This window comes from Anas platyrhynchos, chromosome 3, assembly GCF_047663525.1.
Source record: "Anas platyrhynchos isolate ZD024472 breed Pekin duck chromosome 3, IASCAAS_PekinDuck_T2T, whole genome shotgun sequence".
NCBI lineage: Eukaryota > Metazoa > Chordata > Aves > Anseriformes > Anatidae > Anas > Anas platyrhynchos.
In genome coordinates this window covers 51,114,635-51,135,649 of record NC_092589.1, presented here as the reverse complement: position 1 = coordinate 51,135,649, position 21,015 = coordinate 51,114,635, and the positions used below count along the sequence as shown (strand labels likewise).

At 38.9% G+C, this 21,015-nt stretch overlaps 1 protein-coding gene across 10 annotated transcripts in view; it reads right to left on the bottom strand.

Annotated features, from left to right (window-relative positions):
• UTRN (utrophin) overlaps positions 1-21,015 on the bottom strand; it is a 364,397-nt gene that overhangs the window by 185,958 nt on the left and 157,424 nt on the right. The window contains exon 1 of one of the 10 annotated variants that reach the window (XM_038175841.2): positions 18,319-18,477. The exons of the other annotated variants lie outside the window; for them this stretch is intronic. Coding sequence (XP_038031769.1) covers positions 18,319-18,462 — 144 coding nt within the window. The 5' untranslated portion in view covers positions 18,463-18,477. Of the gene's footprint in view, positions 1-18,318; positions 18,478-21,015 lie in introns of those variants that run through there. 10 annotated transcript variants of the gene reach the window in all.

Below are 21,015 nucleotides of genomic sequence, written 5' to 3'. Positions count from 1 at the left end.
CTGAAATATTATCAATGAGATATATGGGTTTGTCAAACAAACGATTCAATCCACAGCAATATCACTGCTCTACTCGTATATTAAATCTCCATGTTTCATGGTACAGTAGGAAGGAAAACACTATTTAGACGTCACTGATATTGGGTGACTGCTAACCCACTCTGTCTTAGCAAAAAGCCCTGCTTCATCATGGCTAAAATTTATGGGGGGGAAGAGGGGAGGGAGCTCGGGGAGGCAGGAAGCAAAGTTAGTTAAGATTAATGTTTTAAGTGAACTGTTTGTTTGTTTTGGAAAAGCTTTTAATTTATGGAACAACTCAACCCTAACTTCTGAAAGACTTGAATAATTTATTATTCTTTATTGAGGCTATTAAAATATAAATCTCTATCCCAAGGGAGAAAACAATCATAAACAAATGTAAATTGCATTAATTGGATGCTAAATAGTGACGGCCAGTGTGATTAAGCAATGCCTCAGACAGAAGTCACCTACATCTATTTGGACGGTAAATATCCCACACATTTATCACGGAGCTGATCTTTAAGATATACATGCTTCAGATTTGTTGCTGCTGTTTTCACTGAGAAGTTCAGAACCACAAATACTGTTACATGATACTGACAAAGCAGGAAGTTAACTTTTAGTACATTAACTAGGGAAAAAACTGGGGAAAAAAGCTAAAACTGCTTTTAATCTTCTCATGTATGATCTTCTCTCTCAGTATGGTTGCATACTGAGCTTTTGAATCATGAGATCACAGCCCCAAAATTTAAATCAACGGGAGATGCCAAACGTTCAACGAGGCAAATTAGTAAGGCAGGCAGAAAACTACAACTTTACCTCAAGCTTAAAAAAAAAAAAAAATAGTATTTGTCTCAAGTCTGGCAAATGTCATCTTCTGTTGAGAATACAGAGAGCGCAAATGAGTGTTATAAATGGCTACAGAAGCGAGTATGTGGGACGGAGAATAGAAAACAAAAGCAGAAAAGCGCTGCCAAAATCCTGGCAGGACACTAAGCATCCGCCCACCATTTAAAAAACCCACAATGAGAAGAACGAGGGAGACCAGACAGGAGAAATGAGTGCCAACAGGACTCCGGCAGGTTTTTGCTGTTGGTTCCACTCCATGGCTTTCACCGAGGCCTCCAGCTGAACGCGACCAGCTGCCTGTGGCCAGCAGCTGTGCTCTCCTCACAGCCAGCAGACCCGCAGCCCAGACCTTCCCCACACCGAATGATGCTCGAGCGCAGAGCTGAGGCTGGAGGCAGGCTGTAGGCACGCAGAAAGCACCAGGACGGCAAGGGGAGGAAAGCAGGCCAAGAACACGAGCCTGCATGAGCAGAGGCAGCAACCAGAAGCAAATGAATTCCAGCAGCAGATTTCCCAAGGCACTGTGTTTCTTTATAAAAGTGACACCTGTAGGAAACAAAAGAGAGCAGAGACTACCCTCCCTTGAGATGCACTAAGACTTGTTTTCCAGCAGAAAACAGATGAAGTGGAAAACAGATAAAAGGCAGAAAACACCCATCAGGAAGGTGTGAGAGTAGCACAGCATTTGTGTAGTGGTCAGTATGTCTGCATAGACAGATTAAAGACTTGAATCTTTTGGGTCTTTTGTTCTGCTAAATTTTATTTTGACATTTTACTGTAGCTTTCCCTTGGATTCACTGCAGGACCAAATATAAACAGTTAATAAATTACAAATCGAAGATGGACTCTCTACCTTGGGAGATGTGGCTATGCCAAGCACATCTTTGCGTGTATTTCCACTTCAGAATGTCATTAAACCACTCTGCCTTTGATTTTTCTTTTTCTTTATTATTAGGTATCAATATTGAAGTAGTATTTACCTTAATTTTTCTTTTTATAATTCCTTAAGTAGTTATGCCTGTCAATTTGTATTATGCATTTCAGAAAAATACAGTTTGTGAAACTCTCACTGAGCTTTTTGGTTTTGTTGTTTTCTTTAACTCATTTCTTTAAAAATGCCTACAAGGAAGCACAGTGCCTTCAAACATTTATCATCTGCTTAAACAATTTGCAACTTACTACTAAGCCTTTCACAGTCTTTAAAGGAAGAAATGGAAAACAATTTCTTAATCCTTTCTAATTCCCTCCACTTCAATTTTCCATGCATAAAGTGATCAGAGCAGAGTTTTTGTTGGGGTATTTTTTTTCTCCATACATATTTTCCATCTGTCATTCAGCAGCAACATGTTTCATGATGGGCTCAATTTCCAGTAAGCCAAAAAAAACTTTCAAGAAGTGCTGTCTTCCCCAGTGTGGATGCAGTAGAGGCACCATTCCTGTCTACTTTTTAGTGCCAAGTGGACACTGCATTATAATTTCAGCAAGGTCTGCACAAACACCCTTAAAAGCAATAGGTAAGTCTCGGTGGCGCTAGGCATCATTCATTCCCACATCTACCTTTAAGTATGAAGGCATTGCCAAATTCTTGTCCTAAAGTATATAAATAACATGTGGACTTTGTTCCAAAGACATCGCTACTTTCCAACATCATAAAATCAGTTCTTTTTAAAGTGGATACTTCAAAAACCTATAAAAGTGTCTCGCATACACTCTAGTTCTATTACTTACGCTAAGTAAAGGAAAGTCTGAGTATGATGGAACATACTAACAGCACATGATAGCAACTATATCAAGTTATTTGAGGGGTTCATACAGTTAAATAAAAAATACACAGAATAAAATAATTGTGTATGAAAATTAGCAATTTAAACCAAGAAAAACCGTCCTAATAATTGTAATTTGAATTTTAAGTTACCCCAAGAGAGAACCACTCTGCTCCTAAGTTTTATTCCCATGTTCATCTGTTTTCCATCCTTCTTCCTTTCACAGAGAAATAAGAGAAGCAGACCAGTAGTGCTTTAAAAGCCATCACCACTTCTATTCCCTTCCTATGGGTGAAATACTACCTGGATATTTTCAGACCTCTAAATATAAAAATTCTAACAGACTTCTCATGTTAAGCATTAGAGTCCTATGGCAATCACTGCCGATCCACACTATTCAGTAAGCTGAATTAGAAGAAACATGCTGTAAGAAGAAACTCCCCACAGACAGAAAAGCTTACCAAACAATCTCAACAGTTGTACCAAGATCTACGTTTAACTATGACAAAATAAGCAAAATCTTTTCCTAGAAAACCTGATTTGTGTATGTCTAGATTATAAAAAACATTACACCAAGAAGCAAAACAACTTTACTTTCTGCTGCATTTTTGCAGCTCAGATCAGACTCTCTGCATGGTTATTTCTAGACTCACTTCAATATTATCCTGCCAAAGTTTGCTTCAAGGTCTGCAGTTGCTACTTACTTAAAATACGAAGGCAAGCTATTATTTTCAAGACAAAAAGCAAAGTTTCATTACATCATTTTTTATATTAAGTATTCCACTAAGGAAATGGTTAATTTCTTCCTTGGGACAAAGCCAATACATGGTTTCTTAATTACTGTATTTATTTATGCAGTTACATTTCTAAAAGGGAGATTTTCACATTCAGACAAATAACAAGACTGGAAAAGAAGCCATTAAACAATTATACTGAGAAGAAAGAAATGTTCAATACTTTCCTTTCACTTCAAATCTCACTAACGAGGAATACTGTCATTCAGATAATTAAATAACCAAAACCAGAAATTAAGCAGTAAACACCTGAGCTACAACTGGCAATAAGAGGCCAAAGGGTAATTAGGTAAGTTTGACTTCTTCAGATTAGGTGGACTTGCTAAAAGTTGCCAAAAAATAGCTTAAATAGTCGTCTACAAGTATTTCAGTGCTATTAGCAGCTATCTCTGAGTACCAACAGAGTGCAGAAAAACAAACATAATTCATCTCTTTAAGTTAGGGGATAAGGAATAATTGAGGAATTCAGTGCCCATAAGCTTTACTTCAATTCCAGAAAAAGAAAAAAAAAAAAAAAGAAAAAAGGGAGAAAAAAACAGTAAGCACATCAGAAGCACCTTAAACGTAACAAGAAAATCAGCAACAGCCAACATGATTTGTCAAGAATCAATCATGTCAGACTAACAATTTCTTTCAATGACAGGCTAACAAGCCTTGGGAATATGGGAGTGGTAGTAAATGTCATTCATCTTGACTTCACCAAGTGTCAAAAGCCTTACAAGGCAGTCCCAGATTCAAGCACACCTAGCTAAAAAACTACGCTAAATAGTGAACAGCTCACAATCAAGTTTCATATAAAGAAAGATTGAACAGGGACTTGTCTTGAGCCCAGTCCTTTCAAATATTTTCATCAACAATGAAGTCAATTTACTGATTTTTACAAAGGACATTGGGCTGGGAGCAGCAACTAAGAATCTGGAAGAAAGGTTAAGAGTTAGAAACAAACGTTAGCAATTTTGAGAACTTTTCTAGGAAAAGGGAAAGAAAACATAACTCTGAGAACAATGTCCAGTGCTGAAACTGAGTAACGCCAATTAACACAGCAAATACAACAAGAGAAGTGATGAACAGTATGACATTACAAAGAAATATCAGGGTGCCATACCACTGGGACCCATGTTGAGCATGAGCCAGCAATGCCAATCAGAAGTGTGTGGAAGAGCAACATCACCAGAAGAATTCTTTCATTCTGCCAAGGTTTAAGCAAGGTCTGAGCGGGCACACTGCTTCAAGTTTTGGGCACTGAGATACAAGAACAACTTAAGCTATCAGCAAATAACCCAGCAGAGAGCAACAGAAAAGATGAGTTATCTAAAAAAGTACTGAGACGTGAAAAATTGCAGCGGTATTCCAATACGTCCAGGCCAACTTCCATGTCACGTAGGGAATACCTGTATTTACAGTCAGAGTGCATGTGGTGGGTTGCTGAAGGATTCTACAATATATTTCTTTCAATATAAAGAAGTAATATTCACTTAAGTTCTTTTCATCAGGACTAAATACCCACAACAAAAAGCTGTAATGGTAAGACATTAAAAAACTGAGTCAATTTGGCTCAAAACCAGCCATACAAAGTCTGTCCTTGGCTGTCTTTAACAACAGACCAGACAAATATCCTTAAGTGACATAGCTATAGATATCTCAACTGTTGGCTAAAAAATGAGTGATACTCTCGTCTCTGTGCTCTTTATCACTTTTTCCTACCACTCAAATTATTTCTTTACATATAGAAAATGAAGACCCACCATCATCTCAAATGTCTGCTTCATCTTTCTGCAGTAAACTCACAAGTTGTACAACTGTGAATTCCCCAAATACAGGGGGAATATCTTTGAGTCAGTCACTTGTATCAAACCTAAATTTGTGCATCTCCAATGCCACTTACAACATCACATGTCTCTTATATGCATACAGACCTCATTGATCTTTCCATACGTAAGCCAGAAAAGCAACGGGTTGTACCTGAACAAAAAATCTATTCGACTCAAAAAATCCCCAAGAAAATCCTGAGGCAGAATCACAAGCTCACAACTTACTGCATTTATTTCTAAGTTCCAGGAGCAAATTGAGCACATTTGTCTATCATCAGGAACAGATGTTCTTAGGAAGGCTTCTTGCTAAATTCCATCTGCAACCTTGAAGGCCCTTTTGGGTACGTACACATCAAATACTTCTGTGGCACTATGTCTTTTATTTTAAACCAAATCCCTTTTATCAGACTATAATAGGTAGCTGAACCCATTCACATCCCTACAGAAGTACCAATGACAGACAAGACTGGAAAAGGAACCAGCTTTGCTTTCTATGCACAGCTTCACACAGGCATGGTGCCTTTTAAAAATTTATATACAGATCAGCCCCAAAAGCACTAATATATCAGTGGTCCCACAGGAAAACCTCTTGCAACATTCACTTTGCAGAGTCAGAATAATTCACTGAAAGCAGATGACAGTAGCAAGTATAACAGTGAGCAAGATATTGGCTACTACTTCTTTGAAACCAAAGCACTTTCTTAACCAGAAAAATCAGAAACAGGTTTCTCCAAAAAACAAGGTGACAAAATTTGTCACTCTGGTCTATGTTTACATTAGCATCTCCACCTATGTTGCATCGGCTGGGAAGTGTTGGTAGTGAAACAACAGAAAGGAGGGAAAAGGGCTTTCATCCTCCCTCAAAAAGTAAAGCATCCACATGGTCTTTGCTGCCATCCTACAGAGCAATCCTAGGAAAAATCTCTGCAGGTACTCTCAGTAGACAGTTGACAATGAATGCACAGAAATGCTCTTAGGTGACCATTTTGAAGATATTCATGGTTACAAACATTACAGCTCAAAAACATACCAAAAAGAAAAAAATAAAGTAAGTGTTGATAGCAATGAAATCCTGAGACACTCATCTTTGTAGGACTAGATTTTCTTAAAACAGTAGTTTATCTACCTAAGACAGATTTTAAGGATTTGGCTTCTATGCTGCAGGGGAAAAAAATAAAGGAAAGATTTGGGAAAGGACCCACATTTTAGACATATATTTGTATTATGATACAGACATCATGTGTTGAGAAGTGGACATGTTTCTTCCTAGGGTCAAGGAGATGCATGGAGCTAGAATACACGACAAAGAACATTTTAGTAACCAAAGGGAGAATTTCCCAAAATTTATTCACCCTCAACCTGGTCTCTTAAATGAGGAATATGAACAGATGAAACAGCCATGAATAGCAATGGTAAATGCATTACGTTTACCCCAGAGTACGAAGCCTACTGCTGTCATCTAGAAGGCCCAACATGACTGGAATTACGGAACAGCACGTCCCGGTATGTTACATAACCTTAGCTAGGGAGCATCTGAAAGCTGATCTTACTAAGTCTGAAAGTAAACGTCATCCTTCGTATCAGAGAACATCTATCACTGTGGCTTGATAACTGGACAAGGAGAGCAGCTGCTCTGGGGATCGCAAAGAAAGGCTACACCTACAGGAACAGAGAAAGAAGGAAGGAAGGGAGGGAACAGCCAAGAAAGAGACACCAAAGATACCAGTTCAGGATACCAAATCTCTTCTCCATAAATTATGTGAAATAACTAGTGGTTTTACTTTTTTTTTTTTTTTTTTTTTCCCCTTTTTCTCCTTTCTTCTCTTCCCTTCTCCTCACCAGGGGAAAGCAAGAAGTTTAGGAACAGGGATTTTTTTATTATTTTTTTTTACAGAAACCATCAGACAATATATCTGCCTAATTACTACCACTATGTATTTTTATATTTAATTTTGTCTTTACAGCAAAAATTCCAGCTGTGCAGCTATGACCTCTGGATTATGTGAAGAAAGTCAGCATACAACCAACTTGCAATCCGTTACCATAAGCAGCTTAAGAGCCCGTGATTTTACTGCGACTGCTGTGTCATCCCATGCAGCATCCCTTCCCTTCTGTGTGTCGCAAGCATGGTGTACTTTCAACTGAATCAATTGAACTTCTCTCCAGTCAGAGACCCAAGAGGCTGAAGCAGTCAGAGGGGCCAGTTCAGGCAAACACACCAGAAAGCGGATGGGCACTGTGAAAACTGCACCCAAGCTGTGGATCAACAGGTGTTAAAAATTGGCTTGCCCTTGAATTACCCACCAAACATATTTACCTGAAAGATTGGCTTGCCCTTGAATTACCCATTTAACATTTTCATTCAAAGGCAGCCAGCAGAAAAAAAAAAAAAAAAAAAAAAAATGCTTCTTAATTCTCTCTTAGGGAAAAGCTAGTGGATAAACTGGGAAATTTTCCTGCAGGTTTGACTGCTACTAGGTAGAGACATTTACTTTAGAATTACTGTGTGTCCCCAAGGAACATCTACCAGCACCTTATCTCACTGCTGTGATGTGGAGACCCTTCATCATCATTTCAAGAGCTGTGAGCAGAAGAGCTGCGGCCAGGTAAGAGCTCTCCTGCCACATGCAGGAGCCTCCCGGAAGCACCACAGCATCACTTCAGCTTTTCTTTTACTTGCCAAATATCGTGCCATAGGTGAACCTTAAAACAATTTTCACTGCAGCCACAGAACTCAATTTGCCATTCTCCTTTCTTTCTACACTGAGAAATAAAATGTGAAGAAAATCAATGAAACCAGGACCACAAGGCCTAAAACAAGGGCCGGCTGACACGAAACTGGCATGCTTGCCAAGCAACCAATTACAAAGGTGACAGGGGGAGGAAAAGGTCAGAAAAGGAAAGGGGGAGTCATCATTTTCCCCTGGAGCACACGTAAAAATTGATTTTAAACTTCCACACAGAGAAAGTAACCAGGAATCAATTACAGTAACTATTTAGAACTCCTGTGGCTGTGATCAAGCTATATTCAATTATGCTGGACATTAAAATTAGCCGGACTACCAAATGGACTGGTATTTTACTTTTTTGTTGTTGTTCTGCTTTCTTACATTTAAAGAAATTAAACTGTACTTACATTTACCAAAACCAAACCACACACACACAGAGGTGGCAGTGGCCTGTGTATCTGCACAGGTTTACAACCCAAGACCATTTTGTGTTGGTGGGGCTCTTGTAGGTATGAAGAAGGGGAAGGAGGGTGGCAGGTTAAAAAAGCAACACAAATGCCAACATTTGACTCGGGAGCACAGCTCACTTGCTCTCTGAACTGGGAAACTCTACAGAGCTGTTACAGAGCTCTCTCAACTCTTCTCACACAGCAACACTAATATGTTTCTGCAGTAGACAGAGACTGTGCTTTGCAATTTTGCTGAGAAATTTTATATATATATATATTATATATTTATTTTTATATATATATTCTTATATATATATATATTCTTTTTTCACTGTAGAGCATCCACTAAAATGTTGCATCACAAGAACAAAACAGGTAGAGCTACAGCAATTGGGTAGCCAGGTGTTTTCTATAGCTCACTGCCTACTCACCCTATTTTGTCTTATCGTTCCAAAATTTCATTCACACTAGCTGCCTGGTCTGTAAAAGTTCCAGGTCCCCTTATGGACAGAAGCCTCAGCACTCCAAGTACAATAACTAGCGCCTGCCAGCTCTTGATTTAATACTGCGTTGATTCTAACTTCAAAAACCATTCCAAGAAACCACCATTAGGTGAGACAAGACTATGAAATCCATCCCATCAATATAACATATCCCTAAGCCACCTGTTTTTCTTCCTGAAGTGTCTTTAATTTCATTTTAGTTTTCCCTTTCTCTCTACACATGTATCATTGCCAAAGACTTATCTCTCGCAAAGATGCTGGGACAGTACCAAACAGACATAAAATACAAACATACTTTATAATCAAACTGCTAAACAAGACAAATGATCATACTTAGCTTTATGCCCTGGGCTTTCTGAGATGATCTAAATCACAGCTCCCCTTTCACATGCCCTATACAATTGGACTGAAGCCTGAAGAAGATATAGTTTAAAGCCTTCCTGTACCTTCCCCGGTTTCTGTTTTTAAATGTTGTATTCTGTTCCAGGCCTGCCATTCAGAGAGTATCATAGCAACTACCAATTAACTTTCATTTCCCTTGATTTCATACAAGAAAAAAAAAAAAAAAAAAGCAAATATATGCATATATGGTCCTCCTTCATGCTTGTATAAAAATGTTTTAATATATTCATATATATGATACATATTACATGATATGCATATTGCTTCTGTGTAGAAAACCTATTTTTTCAGTAGCAATTCTTTTGGCTGTGGCTTTTTTGCTTGTTTGTTTAGTTCTGTATTTTTTCATGTTTCCCCTCCTTTTGTAACCTAAATTGTGTAACACTCAAGCAGTTACGTTCTCAAATGGGCCCTTACTTGCCACCTCAAAGAAGACAGGTGCCTCTTTTACACTTAAGACTGACATAATTTTCAGTAGCTCTGAACTGGTGGTAACACAGGAGACTTACAGGAAGCATGCTGACAGACCAGTTATATTAAATATGCAAAAGTAACACAGTAATCAGAGAGCTTCGTTCCTTCTGGTTTGTAGCTGTTAATTCATTGTTCGCCCTGTAATTCCTTTAGAATTCCTATATTCTATTCCTATAGAATAATATTCATTAAGTTTCAGCGCAACCAATTTGAACCCCCAGGGAACACAAAACAATGTACTAGACCTAGCAGTGCTAAAGCCTGCCTTCACTCACTAAAAAAATCTTAATTGCCTCCTCAAATGTTTATTAGGAACCTTGAATAATCAACAATTAACGTACTCAACCCAATGCATGACAAAGTCATCTTAAACTGAAGCATAACTCTGGCTTACTTCTAAATTCAACTCCCTCCTAAGGTATCAACCACACATTAAGCATATCTTCCACTCAGTTTTCACATTTTCTGTTGTTAACTGGTTCCTTGGATCCTCCACATAATTTTCTTTCACATTTCTTCTCGTGTGAACTGATTACCTGCTGACCTAAAAACAGAGCTTCATTATACATGAATACATGGGAAAATTAGTTTCTCTTCAGCCACAGTGTAAGATCATTTCACTGAAAAGTACGACAGATCATTGCTGCCATGGAGAGACCAGCATATGTACCACCAACAACAGCCAGTGTTCTCAAATGAATATTGTCTTTTATGCCACAGGAACAGGTCAGTAGCCACAGACAAGCTCAATTAGTGGACATATTATGTAAGCGGGCTACAATTCTACTCTTGTTACAGCCACCCACCAGTAATGGCAAAATAAAAACAATTCTTAGCAAAACTATCCTTCTGACACTTTTCCTTTACTGAATCTATCCCTAACCCTCAGCAGTCCATTTTTAATGCTGTTTGCTAGAATTCCTACACTTTCAGGCACAAACATCAGGAAAACTTGGAAAATGCTCATCAGTGTATCTGGATTTTGCTGGCAGTGTGCTAGCTGCTCTCAGTGAAGGAGGTTGTTACCACTCCTCCACAAAGGAAGAAAGGAGAACGAATGAATTCTTTCCTCTAAGGCAAAACTGTTGTGCTCTGCACATCCTGTAGTTCCTGAGAGGTCTGAAATCTTGATTTCATTGCTACCAGTTCCCAGAGAGCAAATCTTTTTCATTGTCCAGTAACCTTCAGATGTTACACTTTATAATAAAGAGGCCAAAATCGTACTGTAACATGTCATATTGCCCAAGGCCTTACTTTTTCTTTCCCCTTACAAGAGATACCTTCATATAAACACCCCTCAGGTAATGCTCTCTCTTCTCAGTAGAATTGCACAGTACAACACAGAAGTCCATCCTCTAGCAAAGAGGGTTTTAGACAGAAGGAATTTTTTTATTAAAAAAAAAAAAAAAAAGTGTCTGATTCTACAAGATTGTAACTAAGCCTCTTCAAGAGCCTTTTGACATCAGGATGAAAAGGGGCTCATGGAAAGTCCTGTCCAAATCCGAATTCTTCAACAAAAACCTCTCAGCTGCTTTCCCTAGTTTCTCTTAGAAGTACCCAGGTAAAGGAAACAATGCTACCCCCGTTATAAGGGGCACAGTCTTCCCATGTTCCAGCTATTTGGCTAAGTCATCTGCTTACAAATAACAGCTCACCCGATTAAGACTGCAGTGCTCTTACTGAGGGCTACAGGAAGAAATTACAGAGCTAATCTTTGTACTAGGCTATATAAAGGTAAAATCACCTGAGGGACTGGCGTTAGCTCCTGATGAAAACTCCTTGAAAAAAACAAAACAAAAAAAAAAAAAAAAACACACAAAACAAACAAACAAAAAAAAAAAACAAGCGAAATTCCATTGAGAGGTTTTTCCTTCTTCCTTCCGGACCCATTCTTTCCCTTTCCAAAGGGGAAAAGTAGTGTGCTTACTAATAAAGAATTATTAAAAGGGGGTGGGAGGGAAGATATTTTGTGTAATCTGTAACTTTTGTTCCAACTCCATTCAGAGAATCTCAGATGAATTCAGATAGTAAGAAGTTGGGACTGTTCATTTACACTCTAAAGATTTTCAGAAACAGAATGAGGAGAAAAAATTGTTTCAGCTACTTTGTAGTGCTGGAACTTGTAGCAAATGAATGATTCTCTTTGTAGCAAACAAGAGGAGATAATATTAACCAAGAGAGTTACAGTATTTGACATGGAACATTCAAAATTGAACTTGAAGGGTGACTGATTATCTCAGGGTTAATAATGCATTCTTCCTTAAAAGAGAAAACTGCAGAAAGAATAAAGCATAGTCCAAACCCAGTCCAACGATGGCAAGTGACAGAAAGCAGTGACCCCAGATAACTGTTCCAGGACCACACCACAAACCCCAGCACAATTAGCACTAATTGGTCAGCAGGCTCTGCAGCAATGCCAACAGCTGAAAGCCCGAGTCTCCGCCTCTCCCTGGGAAGGATGATCACTTCAGGTCAGAAATTTTAAACACCAGTGCAGAGGAGGCAGCTCTTCCCTCTGTCAGCACAACACCGTGGCCATAGATACAGGGCTCACCAGCAACCACACAACATCTGCAGCATCAGTGGTGTTCCAGCTTGATCCTTCACTTACAGCACCTACCACATTTACTATATGCCACAAAACACCAGGAAATATAGCTCTGCTACCGCTGTGAAGAACTGCTTTCTGTAGCACAACACAGAACATCAATTATGAGGAATGCCCCTGACACCTTCCACCCACATTCAATCACACGGCTGTGTGACGCTGCTGAAGCTCCTTCAGAACACAGAGCTCTGCAGCAAAGTGCACGAGGAGCATGAAAACATCTCAGGGCAGCCAGAACCAAAGCAGTGGCTACAAAACACTGCTACTTCCAGGGTTACTTGGGAAGGTAGTCTTGTAGCACCCTGTCTTGAATAAAAATAGAAGGGAAGGCAAAAGAAAGGGAGTGCAGATCTTCCAGTCACTGGTGACCAGCAGCTACAGGCCAGCTTCACACAGTGCTATTTCCCCAGCTATGTAGAGAGTGCAGTTGTCTTTAAAACATACTCAAGTGATCTGTGTGAGGTAGAAGGTAAGACAGACGGTCTGTGCTCATGACAGGAACCGGTGAAGCGCGGTGCTGGTTTAGGCATCTGCTGCTTCATGACTTCGTGAGCCTGGGCAGGGTGACTGAACCCTCAGGGAGAGAGGAAAGAAACTGCTCCCTGAAAAATGGCAGCAATCAAAAAGCACTGTGGTAAAATACTACGGTAATATGGTCTCATATATCACATATTGATCCAGCTCCTGTAAACATGTGAAGTTCATGGAAGTCAATTTTGCCATTAATCCTACATTCATGCTTTAATAGAACTACCCCATATCTTATATTTATTTTCATTCCCATTTTAATAGCAAAATATTTTCAGATCAAAAATCAGACTTGTCTTTAAACGTAAGTTGATTCCAAAAGGCTATGCTGAATTATCTTCCTTCTCTCCCTTCCAAAATACTGCTGAAATGCTATCAAAACAAGCTATATCCAAGAACCCATCTTCTCTCGTGTTAAGCTGCACTCTGCTCACAAATAGGAATGATTGGTGCAGCAGTTAAAAAAATCTGAGTTTATGAAGCTTTATGTCCTTTCTCACTTTGTTTCTCTTTGCTCATTTCTAGAGAAACCTCAAATGCAGAGAGCACTGCAGAGAGCACAGTTCTGTTGGAAAAATAAAATAACAATTTACAGGAAAGTACCCATTTGTTATACAGTTTCATTTGGCACTGGTCATAATTAGACAAATGGCAAAACAAAGAAGGTTACGTTTCAATCAGCCTCCCCACTCAAAATGGCCACAAGCTTTCACTGAAAGGGGCCAGTGGCACGTTCTCCTCTTTGGGGGCAATTAAAAACGATGCCTGAAAATGCAAAAGCATGTACTGGATGGGGAGGAGGGCAGGTAAGATTATAGCAAGTATTATGTGATATTAAAATGCTTTCTTATCATAAACACAAAGTTCAGATACACACCAAATGCCCACCTGTACAATAATGTTCCCCCGCTGAAGCTACACTACAGCAAAAGGATCCTCTCTCAAAAGGACACATGCTATGGCTGGAGAGCAGAATCACCGCAGACCCAGACCCGGATCAGATCTCAGCAGAGCAGTAAGCATTTTTCATAGGCAGTAGGCAGCCATCACAGCTGAAAACTGCCGCACTACAGTTCTGACTATTTTAGCCTTCCTGCATACAGTACTAGGTCACTAGCACAGAACCTCATGGAAAACAGCAGGCTGAAAGACCTCTGGAGGTCACAACGCCAAACCTCTTGCCAATGGCAGGAGCCAATTTCAAAACTCAATCTGGCTGCTCAGGACCTCACCCATTGCACTTTTGAACACCTCTACAGATGGAAATAAATACAACAGCCTCTTCGGGCAGCTTGTTGAAGTGCAATTTCTCCTATCCGCAGGAGGTAGCAGGGAGTTCTCAGGATCCTGAGTCTCTCTAGTATAACAAAATGAGAAAATATTCAGATCTCTCTGAAATTCCAATGGGAATTAATCCATAAGAAGTTAACAGTTGATACCAATGGAGAAATAATTACCTCTAGATTATGTTTTCAGAACAGCTTTTATATTTCCGACTTAAAAATAACACAAATGAAATTCAATTTTTCCATCTTTTGATTGATCCACTGATGTTTAAAGGTCTTCCAGTGCAGCATCAAGATACTTCTTCTGTCTTTAAACTGTAATCAGCCTTAAGAAAATTAGTACACCAAGAGCTACAGCAATAGCTCCTGCCAATATGCAGCAGCTTACTATATACAGCTTCTGTCTAGTTTTCAACGTAACAAAGAACTTATGTCAAAGCAGTGTTCTTCTCTGAACTATACTAAGTAGTAATACACAATATCAAATGCTTTTTTTTTTTTTTTAATGTCCTTCCCAAAATTAATTCCAATATTTCCCTTTCTGCATACAGCAAAAGGGGTTTTGCTGGTCTCCTTTTATAAATATATTCTCTTACTATTCCATAGCAGGAAATGAGAGAATTGCATTTTAAACTCTATATTCATTAGAAACCCCTCCAAGACACAGGTTTCGGAAACATCATTTCTCTTTACAGCTGAGGAAGTCAGTACTTCACCTGAGTTATTTATCACTTCAAGACTGAAGACTCATGTTGGATTCAGTTTAAAACTTCAAGCACTTTATGTGAAGGTTTTCTGTTTGTTTTCTAAGTAGTGTTCTTGTAAGAAGTTACCACAAAAGAAATGAGAAAATACATAGCTACCAGCTATGTTTCTCAGTCTGTCCTCCAGTGGATGAATGCGCCAGTCCCTGAATGTTAGCAGTATATTTCAAAAATAACACAGTCAAGCTCTACCACCAGGATATATATTTCAAGTTAATCATTTACCCGTCAGACGGAGAAACACTATTCTTTCACTTCTGTCAAGGAAATTTGAGAAAGCTTCTTAGTTTTCTACTTCACTTTCATAGGTAATATTTTAGTTCCGGTCTCCCAGAAAAGATATATACCTTTGTACCTTGCAAGATTTGTAACTTGCCATGAATTCTTCTGTTCCCAACAAAAATCCAAATTCATTCTTGTCCAAGCCACTTGGATATACCTAATAGAAGATATACTTTAGGGAACAACCGCACAAGCAAGAACAGAGACCGGATGACAACCCCTACAAAATATTTTTCTGGTTGTTTCCTTTGAGCATCAAAAAATTGCAGAGTTATGAGACAAAGCTGCCAACAATAAAGCAAAACTGATTATGTATTGTCCTGACAACATGCATCCAAATCTACAAATACGGCACTAATTTCAGTGTCAAAGAATCAAATATCACTACCAGTGAAAAGAAGTTACATCTGCCAAAACTTACCTTGTTATGAAGGTATTAGTGAAAGAAAAGCTGCTGAAGTAGTAATATCCTAAACCCTGGCTTTCTTGCTTTTCAGAAATACTGCAATGCCTTGTCACCAAAATGTTTGTTTCTGTTCCTGCTCTTACAAAATTTGCAACATGAAGACTATGAATGCTGAGAGTTACTATTATATGAATCTGCTAATGAAAGGAACAATTTTGAATATATTCAGTAGTTTAATAAAAAAGCCTATAGAAGTCTACTCTTATAAATAGTGTGCTTAAAAATAGACAAACACTAACTTCAAGAATTTGCCTTAAATATTTCATTGGCACTTTTTTTAATGTTTATTTCATTGACATGCTGTTAGCTTCAGAGGACACTTTGCATCAAACATTTAGATACTAGTTTATGAAGCAAAAAGGCATTTCCTCTGTAGTAAATAACTTCTCTTAGGCAGAACTGAACTGTATTTGTGTACCCACAGAGTTCACACAACATATGAAAACTGGTGAAATGACGAAGACAGAAGTAGATAGAACACTACCAGAAATCCTTACTGGCCCACTGTCAGGTTTGCTTTTAATCTGTAATTTCTGTAGCATTTTTTCATTTAAGCATTAACATTTCCATCACCAGACTCCCATATATCACTGCCTTACATTGACACCTGCTGGAAGTGACTGGGATTGTAAAACAGTCCTTTTTCTCCAGTCAGTGTCTGATTTAACTCCACAGACAGACCAACAACAATTCTACTTTTGGTAAGCTGTTCACAAGACACCTGAGAAAACAGCAGCAGGACTTTTTAAGGGGAGGGGAAAAAAAAAAACACAAACATACAATGTGTTATTTATCTACGCTAAAATGCCTGAGGCACTTGCTCATGGAATCAGAAAATATACTTTAGGAACAGCTTTTGAGAAGCATTTTGCTACCCCTCGGGTAGGTTTAAACTCAAGTTAGGTCTCCAACCATTTACTAGGCTCTCATTCCAATTAGCAAATAATTTCTACTGCAAGTGTCACTAAATAGTTCTTGTTTGACAAACGTTGTTATAAATAAGTTTACATGTGAAAATGTGACTGAACAGGTTTTAAAACACTTACTTTCCTAGTCTTTATGAAAAGACAATCAAAAAGCATGCCTTCACATTAGTAAATAAAAAGTTGCATTATTCACAAAAGCAAGCAGAGCTCTTCAATGATAGACAAGAGTAACTGGGGCATGCTTGTTACAACAGCTTGTATGCACACAAACTACTCTCTATCAGTCTTCATAATGAAGATACACCTCTACAGCTTTGTAAAGCACACTGAAATACCCATTTGAAAATGCCATGCTGTTCCCCATATGCCACAACTTCTATGAACTTCACTGTTACAAACCAGACACTGCATTACATCCTCTTCGTACTTCCAAGCTCTACCCTAAAGGCGAGATCTTTTTTACTTTATGTAAACTTTATATTTCTCATAACACATTTCTCATAAAATGCATTTTGGATTGAATCAAACAAGGAATTACAATGGCTTTACTTTATCACTGTAACAAGAATGGGCTTCCTGAGTCTGTTCGTGCACGTTGGTACCACTTTGTGTACAAACAAACTCGGACAGACTTTCACCAAGAAACACAGGCAGCTTTAAAGTATCACAAGCAGAGAGAATAAAAACCAAGTTCAAAGGCAGCTGAATAGTTTATACACGGTTATGTCAGTACACAGCTGAAGGCCCCTCCAATCTTGTATTTGCCAAAGTTACAAAGCAGGATCCTTGCACTGAAGTCCAAAAGCACACTATAGTACGACCACTCCTCGCAGAAACACCATGGCAGCATTCACTCATTGACTTCACATACCACCGCTGATTTTTATCTTTTTATTTTAATCTGGTGAGTGATTAACATGCTTAAAAAACTTATTTTTACTAGGTAGCTTAGATCATTACCACAGCACTGAAGTTCTCAACTATTGCACCTGTGCAAAACCAATGAAACGTGAAAACAGTCTAGTGGAAGCAGTCAGCCACCAAAACAGGTAATGGTAAAAATACCTATGTGAATGGCAGTCTGGGTCAACATGCTTTTCGGGCAACTTTTCCTTTCCCTTTGTATTCCCCCCACAAAAGAACTCCATAAATACTGGCAGGTGAAGTCAAAATTTCATAGCTGCACATTATGTATTATGAGTCTGCTGAGCTCATTCCTGATGAAAAGTTTAATTAAGCTCAGAAGCAAAACCATTGGGCGTTATTATTATATAAGGCAGTTCCTCTACATAATGGGTACCTTGGAGTTAAATCACTGCATTTATCAAGAATTAACCAACTCCTCTGGAAAAGATGTGGTAGCAGTTTACAGAAGATAACCGAACATTAAGTTTCCTTCCAGACACGTAAATGGTAAACAACATAGCACTTTTTTTCTTAACTGTATTACTAATTTACAAGCACTTTTTTGTTTTTAATAACATTCTTTAACAAAGCTTGCACATGAGAACATGGAAGGCTTTAAAACCACACTATATAGCTTAAGGTACTTTTGACACTCATTTCATTCTCTTTTTTTCTTTTTATCTCAAAAAAAAAAAAAAAAAGATAAAAGAGATAAAAGCATTAGATGCTCTCAAGATTCAGGTCTTGCATTTCTTACCTTACACAGCTTCTGGTAACGTGGAGAAGAAACTGCCATCCTCTGTAAACGATGCAACAACACCACAACTTTCTGCAGAGACGTTCTCACCACAGCCATCATTTTAAGTTTGCCACACTTCTGAAGACACCTCAGAATTTGCATTATAAATGAAGAGCAACTATCATTTCCTCCCGGTCACTGGACAATGATTTGCCAGCTTTCTGAGCATGCTCTCTTCCAGGATTGCCTTTGAGAGCTACAGGCTTTATATGTTTCAAAGGCAAAGGAGGTTGATACAGCATAAGTTTCTCTCACAAAATAACCACAAGAAGCAAATGCAAAAAAATAAATAAATAAAATTCTTCACGGCTCCTTCTAACCGGTATTGCTCAGCTCTGCCTGTGCAGAGAGTAAATGAAGTTGTTGAGCAGCCGAGTATCTGCCACCATTCAGGAGTGCACTAAATAGCCAGGAAAGGTTATTAATTTAAGCACGAAAGCTGTGGAAACAAAAAAGGAATTCCTTCAGGAAGACAGCTCCCGTGTACCACCACGGTTGTTCTCCTTCGGTAGCTGCTTTCGATCGGCAGACTGAGCATTTGCTCCCTCACTCTGGCAAAGGATGCTCTCGCTCTCAGACTGAACACAGCAGCTCAGGCAGAGCTGTAGCGAGTGAATAACAGACTGTGTTATAAATCTTCCGAGAAGAGCAGAGGGATACCTGCCCTAATTATATCAGCCATACGCTAAAGGCTAATAAATCACACGGGTGCTTCTCAAAACTAGATTATCCAATACAAAAGGAAAAACTGCAGGGGGTAAACCTCTCTACTAGGAAAACTCGCTTAGAGCTAATTTAGTCAAAGAGATCTCAAAGGATTCTCACTCAGATCAGAAAGTACGAATGGTTTTCAGGAGCCGTTTCCAAATTATGTCTTTCCCTGAACGGCTCATTAGGACAAGAAAGAAGGGTTTTGCCAAACTGAAAGCATATGGTCATGCCACCACCCCATTTCTAGCCAGCCTTGACTTCAAAGAGCTAACACCATGTTCATGTTTTCCCCATGACATAGCAGAATTATTTAAGCCATTTAAGGATGGCACCAGGACATCCCAGAGCATGGAAGCGTTTTGCTACCAGCAAGGCACTCCCTGTGCAATACAGTCAGTGTGCCCTGAGGTGTGGCGACTCTGCAGCACAATCAGAGGCACAATTCCTTGCTCCTTCTGGAGGTGCTACGATCCAGCAGTTTACATCTGTGCTGGAGGGGCTGCTGGGGCAAACACTCAGGGAAAGCCATCACTGACACCGTGGGTGGCAGAACAGAGAGTAAGCAGAGGATGACTGCCTCAACACAAATCAGGTACTACAGTAACAGGGAAGACTGATCAAAACCATGCCATCTAGAAAGCACAGTTTCCTCAGGAAGTAAGTATTCACCACAAACTGCTATGTGCATTGATATAGTTTCTACCAAACAAGATCCAAAAGGGAAAATAAATTAAGAAATCAACACCAAGTCTGACACACGCTCTCTGTAATAAAACCAAAAATTCAATTAATGAAAAAAATTCCCCCAGAGTAAGTTACATCAACATGTATCAAGAAGAATAGGAAATTATGTGTATTCTCAGCCTGGGGCTTTGACTGTTTCTCCCCTCTTTTGGGGTTAACAGATCTGTAACATCAGTCTTTCTGGACAGATAGGAAGGTAGAGGGAGCTGAGATAAGAAATGATAAAAAAAATCATAAAAATAAAAAACAACAACTTTTTTCTACAAGATAGATAGATATTAAACTATACAAAGAATGTGATAATTCTTACTGTAAGCTTTATTAAATAGTTTCAGTTGAATAAAGATCTAAATGTAATTCATCTGTTTACTCTTAAGTTAAATTACTGTAAATTCAAAGCATATCATGTTTCAAAGCATATCACATTTTTGTCTCAATTTGGAATCTAAAGACACTATTTATTACAAGTAACTGTATTTTGTACTGCGTACATTGCCACAAGAACACGTACACGCACTTCAAGCACATCAGCCAGCACAGTGTAGAGGCACCAGCTGAAAGCAGCATCAAGTCTGACAAGTTCACAGGACCCTAGGAACTTGACAGCTTCAGCGCCCATACTTTACATGCTGGTACGCCTCTACTCAGGCACTTCCCAGCTGAGAGGATGAGTGCTGGGCACAGATTTTTCATGCAGGACAGATTTAGAAACTGTTCCCATCCAATTCTGTTAACATACCTTTTCATTCTGAAAGTTATTTATTAAAAAAATGAATCAGTATTTCAGTCTACACCAACTTGTTTTTCATGTTTTGTTCTGTCACGTCTCAGTTCTGATCCCCTCAGCACCACCGCCACCATTATTTTGATGTAACCAAGTGTTCATTCAGCTCTGGTTTTAGAAATTTACAACTACTCCCCCATTCTGTCTTGCTTCTGCCTTACACCTCCTGCTCTCCTCCATCACTACAAGTCTGTTACTTTAGCTTTCCAGCTCTAGCCTAGCATCATTAGCTGATATGCTGCTAAAAAAAAAAAAAAAAAAAAGTTTATTAAGAAACCTATGAAGCAGCACAGGTCCCAAAACACTGAAGCATTCAGAAATAAGTGTGCAGGGGCTCACAACTCTTCATAGAAGTATCCACAGACCACACCTGCTCTATTGTTTCAGTTCTGCTTTTTTTCCTTTCCAGCTAACAT